The sequence below is a fragment of the Cynoglossus semilaevis genome, chromosome 18, assembly GCF_000523025.1.
Source record: "Cynoglossus semilaevis isolate Cse_v1.0 chromosome 18, Cse_v1.0, whole genome shotgun sequence".
In the NCBI taxonomy this organism is placed as follows: Eukaryota; Metazoa; Chordata; class Actinopteri; order Pleuronectiformes; family Cynoglossidae; genus Cynoglossus; species Cynoglossus semilaevis.
Window position 1 is genome coordinate 36,010 of NC_024324.1, and position 6,995 is coordinate 43,004.

The window sequence follows — 6,995 nt, forward strand, 5'->3', positions numbered from 1 at the left end:
AAAAAACGAGCACAAAAAAAAAAGAAGAGTATTTTTTGGGGGGGGGGGGGGGGGGGGGGGGGGGGGGGGTCAAATGTTAATAGGAGTAGAAGCAGGGAGTGATGCTGCTGCTACTGCTGCTCATCAACTGTCCAAACACCAAAACATCTGGAGTTTCTGTTTCAAGTAGGCATCAGACATGTTTTAACCACAGCTGTGGTTATCTGTGGACTTTGGTCTCTAAGCCAAGATCATTTACATTCATCCATTTAGCAGAGGCTTTAATCCAAAACAGAGGATTAACACTCAGGCTGCAGAGAGGAACTCTTGAAAGGAGAGTTTTTATTAAGGTGGAGACCAATGCAGGGAAAAGAGAAGTACAGAGAAGGGCTAAGGCAGGAGGTGATCTCTAAAGACTTGGGTCTTCAAGAACTTTTTGAAAATAGAGAAGGGACCCTCGTGTTCTGGTGGTTTTCAGTAGGTCATTCCACCAGCATGGACCAATCCGGTTCCTCTAGGGCTTGAACGCAGGACCTTCTGCATGTGAGGCTGTGTGTAAGCTGGAGTGATAACCACAACACTGTGAAACCACTTAGTGATTTGAATTTGATGCAGACAGGTATGGGCCGCATGACATTCCAGCGTGGCCCATAACAGAGAGTATGGACACAGTAATTGACTGACAGGTGAAGCAGGATCAGTATGGACGACAATTAGATGTTTCTGTGGAGTGGCCGCTTCGGAATCAAGAAGGTTGTTTTTGCAGAGTTGTTCTATGACTTCCTTGAAGACCGCCCTTTCGACAATCTTAGTGAGGAATGAAAGTAAAACCGGATGATAGTTCTTAAAATCACTGATTTTATCTGAGGTTTGGTCTGAACCAAAATCACTGGTTTTCTCTATAAGGTTTGGTGTGGGAGAATGTGGTCAAAGTGAACTGAAGACCAAAGTTTAGACACCGATGCAGGAAGAATGGGAGTGGACAGTGAAAAAGCATCATGCTTGAGTTTTCCTTTTTTATTTTTTTAGATCATCTCATTAAAGCCATCTCCTGCTCCTCTCCTTCCTCCTCTGTAACAACAAGAAGCAACGTTGTTGATTTTAATGCTGCACTTTGTCACTGTAAGTCCCTGCAGGAGACTCGTAAACACGCCACCTGTCGCTGTGACAAGTCGCCTGAGTGTCAGTCAGTGCTGACAGTGAGGATGTGTTCTCTGCACTGCAGCTACTCTTCTTCTTCTGCTACAGTGAGGGCTGTGTGTCAGATGACAGTGACCTCTCTCTTTCTGTCTGTCTGTCTGTCTGTCTGTCTGTCTCTCTCACTGCAGGCTGATGTTCAAGGCTTTTTTACAACAAACTAAAGGAGTGAAAAGGTAAAGCAGCGTTTCCCAGATCTGCAGGGATTTTCTAACTCAGCTTGACAGACCAGGAGGTTTTTAGACTGATAAAAACGGAGATAAGAGTCAGAAAACACTTACTTTGTAATGATGGATAAACATTTGGTCTGGGTTTTTTTTATGTGAGTTCCTTTAGATTAGGAAGCCTGAACATCAGTGGTGTCAGAGAATAAAGGGAAAGGACGGTTACATACGAGACGCACATTGACATTCTATTTTTACACTTTGATCTTAAGAACCAGGCAGACTGGAGAGGAGACCTGGTCTTAAGTCACAGCTCCTCCTGAAGTTGGGGCTTAGGATTTCCTTTTTTCACAAAGTTTTACTCCAACCTCTGTAGAGGTCAAACCTGTTGTGGAGGGGAGGTGTCTGTTGGTTAGGGCTCATTTCACTGTGGGTTTTTTTATCAACATTTACGGTGCAGAGGAAACTCTTCTCTGACAAGTTTGACACAGTGATAACATGGAAGAGGATTTATTTGTTGTGCAGTCAATGAATGTTTAGACCTGTATCCCAGCATGCCTTGAGGCGGTTGATCTCGTCTCATGACCTGGTTGACGTGTGGAGAAGGATACACATGGTCGTTAGGTGGTACACATTGACATATTTGAACAACAGAGAGCACTCATGAGGAGCCGTTGTCAAGGTGACTGGAAACCAACTGAAATTTGTACAGTTCCTAAATCAATTTGTTGATTAGTTCTTGATTATAGACGTGTATTTTACACCAAGTGTTATTTTAAAAATCCAAATCTTCTTCTTCTGTCTTCATTTGACACACTCAAACAAAGCTCAAACATAAATTAATTTACAATTTACCTCAGCTGTAAAAAGGATAATAAGGATTATTTCAGGACAACAATTTTTCTCCTCCACCCTGTCCCCCCTCCTCACCCAGTCTTGAGGTTGTCGATGGCCTCTTCAACACCTTTTTGGTTGTTGCGGATCATATACTGGTGCATGTTGGGATAGTTGGAGCGGATGTTCTCCTCAGTGCTGCCGTTTGGCACCGTACCAAAGCGCAATGGTGGGTACTGTTCAGTCGGTTGCTGGAACTAGAGGAACATAGACCAAAGTTCAAAGAGAAAAACTGTGATTTCAGAGGTTGACGTTCCACTGTTGTCTTTCTGTAGTCACTTTGTAACAGTGACATAAAACTGAACAAAGCATCTGAAAGAGTGAAGTCACAGAGCAACACATTACAACTCAGTGATGGAGCAGAATCCATCCATCCGTCCGTACCTTCTTGTCTGAAAGTCCTGACACTGTGTCGATGTACTCCTCCTGGATCATGAAGGCAGCCAGGTTAGCAGTGTACGAGGCCAGGAAGATGACAGCGAAGAAGGCCCAGACTAGTACCTGACCCAGAGAAAACATGGAGTCACATTCTCCAACCAACATAAGGTCAGACAGCTACCCACTGAAGACCACAGATCACATAGTCTGTGTGCTTTAGTACGAGTCCCTGTCCAGAGGCACAGTGTTCCCTCTCTATATAGTGGTTCTCAATTTCACTCCCTTAGTACATCGCTCATTTTTTTAATCCAATCTCGCAAAATTCTCGCTTCTTTTAAATTTCCAATATTTTCGGGAAAATTAATTTTCTAGCCTAATAACAAAAAAAATAGGGTAATACCCCCCCCCCCCCAAAAAAAAAAAAAACAGTACGTATGGGTAAATGAGATTTGGGTTGGGAAATTTACTCTACTTAGCATTAAAGCATTAAAATAGCACTCCAAAATCCACCAGCAGGGGTAGTCACCCTCTCTGTAAAGGTGTGGTATTTTGGCCTGAGTCTAAACCCAGGGCCACATCAGCAATACAGTTCCCCTTGAAGGGCCGGTTGTAACCGGAAGATTGTATAGATCAGGTCACCAAGCCCCGGTCCGTGGACCAGTACCGGTTCACAGGTCATTTGGTACCGGGCTGCAGTGGGACAGTGAAAAAAATGTACTCAATTTTTAGTAATTTACTTCATTCAAAAAAAAAATTCAGCCATATCCATTTTTTTCTTTATTTAAAGATAATCTGGCAAAACATAATTATAAAATCTAATTTTAAAATAGCAGGTCATTCAGACTCTGATACTAACAGACTAGAGTCTAAAAGATGTTTTATTTTGAAAATTGAATGATCCTTTGAGGCTTAGTAGTAACGGTTGGTACTGCCTGACCAGTCCTTGGAACAAAAAAGATTGGGGACCACCGGTATAGATGTAACTACTCCGTAACAGACTAATACATGTTTCTGCAATTGATTATTATTTGATTGCTTATAAAAACATGTATTTACTTAGGTAAAGAAACTCAGCTGCATGGACTTCACTTAATGTTTTTTAAGCTCTCATGGGCCACACAAAATGGCTTGGTGGGCCACATTTGGCCCCCGGGCCTTGAGTTTGACACTTATGGTCTAAACTTAGCAGTGATGTCTGCGTTCTACAGCAACCCCTGCAGGATGAACATGACCAGGACCAAGACATCATGTTGATCTGGAGCGAGATCTTGACGATTATCATCTTCATCATCATCTCCATCATCATCATCTTCATCTCCATCATCATCTTCATTATCATCTTCATCATCATCATCATCTTCATCATCATCATCATCATCTTCATCATTTTCCTAATCATCATCATCATCATCTTCAATATCATCTTCATCTTCATCATCATCCTCATCATCATCTTCTTCATCATCTTCCTAATAATCATCATCATCCTAGAATATCAACTCTTGTATCTGTTTTCTTGTTCATAATTAAAATAACTAATTTACCTTTTGATGTGAATGATCATTGAATTTTAATGTATAATTAGAATCATTTTGACTTGTTTTTCAAAGTCGTGTATTTTTAGTTTATTGACATCATACTGTATGTTTGTCTTATATTTCATTCTACAACTGTACTGTGATATAACAGTGGAGGGTGATAACAGTGGAGGGTGATAACTGATAACAGCGGGGGGGTGGAACAGCGGGGGGGTGAAAACAGTTGGTAAAGGGTTAATATATACATAAATAATAAAATAACTATCTGACCTCTACTCCCGGGGTCAGGGGGGGGACATCAGAGGGACCACTGTTTAACCCGTTATACCACAGGAGTTGGGACAATACGTAGGGTGTGAGAACTTTTTTACTCTGAATTCCTAGAAAGCTCATTGATGGTCACATGATCTTACCATGATCTTACTGGTGGTTCCTCTGGGATTTTCCACTGGTACTGAATTGTTAAAGACCAGAGCCCAGAGCAGCCAGACCGACTTCCCTATGGTGAACTTAGATCCACCTGATCCTGTGGGGTGAGAATGGTTCACTTTAGTCAGAGTGTATGAGCAGACACAGAACATTTGATCATCTGGGCCATGTGGTCCTGGTCCTGACTCCACAGAGCTGACTTGGGTTCTTACTCTTGGCGCTCTGCAGGCTGCGGTTGTATCCAACCGGACTGAAGAACTCGAAGATGAAGACAGTGACGGCGACCACAGACAGACACATGACAAACATCATCACCCACACAGCTGGGCTGTAAGGTTCTGAAAACCAAAAAACAGAAAGAGAAAGTTCTACAGGGCCAGGCAACGACACACCAAACATTCTGGACAATTGTATTTCAGGAGCTGAAGTGATCTGATGTTACTGTTTTTTTCTAAACCATCCCAGGTGGTGCCATTGACTACACACTAGCAAGCACAGGACAGAAGCATGTGACTCACCGAGGAAAGCTGAGGGAGAAACCGTTCCATTGCTGCGAGAAACCATGACGCTAATCCCAGTCTCCACAAAAGGCACGGAGAACTCCACCACCTCTGACCTCTCCTCATTGATGGTGAGAGAACCAATGGCCATGTCTGCTCTGCGAGACACTACCTGAAAGAGAATCGCACAAGAACGTCAACACGGCCCCAAAAAATCCTAAACACGAACATGCTACAAGTCCTCATGCACAAAAGTGTGTCCTTTGTCCTCCAGATGTAGATGAACAGCTGAGTCCTGCCCTGAGGAGGTTTGGGGTTTTTTTGGACAACTTTTAGACAAACACACAGTGGGACAGAAAACTGGGGTGAAGTGAAGTGTGACTTTCGGGGGCCGTGAGGGTCCCTCCATTTTCTCATACTGGCCACTGTGAAAACACCTATTTGGTTGCTGCTGCTCTTATTGACAACATAGTTCCTGGTGCTGCCTTCAGGTCCAGGCAGTAACAGCTTCGGCAGACGTTTACCTCTTGATCTGAAGTTTGAGGTCAGGGCTTTCATTAAATCTAAAGGTCATGAGCGTGACCTCAACAGTGAACAACACACCTTCTCCAGTGTCAGGTGACACTTTTATGATCAATCAGTCTTGTTCTTTTTCTTTCGGCTTTGTCCCTTTTTTTCCCAGGGGTTGCCACAGCAAATCATTGATTTCCATCTCTCCCTGTTCTCTGTATCTTCTACTCTGACACCAACTTGTTTGTGATCAATGTTTTATGTAAATTGAACTTTCTTTTATTTTCAAGCTGACCAACGGTCCATGGCCCAGTACTGGTCCTGGGCCCAGTGGTTGCGGACCTCTGCTTGCATAGATTTTCCGCTGCAGTTCTTTTGAGTTTTTCATCTGGTGACGTGTTGTGGTTTTGATTTAAAAAGTTGCACTTTAACCAGGCTAGCTCAGAGGGAAACCCAATGAATGTTCACCACTTCCTCTTCTCAATGAAATGCTCCAGGTCTAAGTTCTTCTGATGTCACCTTTGTTCTCCTAGTCTCTGATCTTCATCTAGCCTGTGAAGCTCTCTTCAGCAGGCAATCAAAGATGTGACATCACTCCTTGGTTTTCCTCACGGATCAAAGCCATAGGCTATCTCACAGATGAAAGCCATGATGTTGATCAAAGTAGGGAAGGTCCCTTATAGGAGTTATGAACAAAACACAGTGCAGGTGTAGAGAGAACCTCAGAAAAATCTGCCAATTAATAAGAACCTTAGGCAACATTTTTGGAAGACAAGGAGACAAAGATGAATCCAAAAGACGAGACAGAGGATGAAAAAACCAAGGTGTGGCTGCAGCTGGTGGACGACCTGGACAGTGGTGTTGGTACTTTAGAGGCCAACGTCCACCTGATGGAGCAAACAGTAGAACGTCAAGATCTTCTGATCAGGGAACTTGCTGCTAACCTTGAGGCAGAAGCAACAGAGAAACAGTCTCTGAAACATGACCATCAGCAGAAGCTGGAGGCTCTGTGTCTGGAGCTGGACATCCTGAAAGATGCTAACCTAGAACTTTCTGGACAGGTGCAGAAAGAGGTGAAGAAGAACGAGTTTCTTTCTAAAGAAAATGACTTTCTGTCTAAGGAAAATGAAGCTCTTATAACAGAAAACGAGTCGCTCTCAAAAGAGAACACGTCTATAACTAAAGACAGGAACTGTTTGTCCACCAGGAACGAGTCACTGAGTGTGGAGCTGGAAAAAGAAACCAGAGAGAAAGTGTCTCTAAGAAATGACCATCATCTCCAGCAAAAGCAGCTACAGACTCTACATCTGGAGTTGGTGGACCTACAGGAGGCAAACCTGGAGATTTCTGGTAAACTTCAGACAGAGATGAAGATGAATGAGAGGCTCACAGCTGAGCTGGGGAAG

At 43.2% G+C, this 6,995-nt stretch overlaps 1 protein-coding gene across 2 annotated transcripts in view; it reads right to left on the minus strand.

Moving 5' to 3' along the window:
* grin2da (glutamate receptor, ionotropic, N-methyl D-aspartate 2D, a) overlaps positions 1-6,995 on the minus strand; it is a 30,785-nt gene that overhangs the window by 8,343 nt on the left and 15,447 nt on the right. For both annotated transcript variants that reach the window (XM_017041240.2, XM_008330907.3), the window contains 5 exons: positions 5,098-5,251; positions 4,792-4,917; positions 4,564-4,676; positions 2,619-2,735; positions 2,271-2,431 (listed from right to left, as the gene is read on the minus strand). In XM_017041240.2, coding sequence (XP_016896729.1) covers positions 2,271-2,431; positions 2,619-2,735; positions 4,564-4,676; positions 4,792-4,917; positions 5,098-5,251 — 671 coding nt within the window. The remainder of the gene's footprint in view (positions 1-2,270; positions 2,432-2,618; positions 2,736-4,563; positions 4,677-4,791; positions 4,918-5,097; positions 5,252-6,995) is intronic.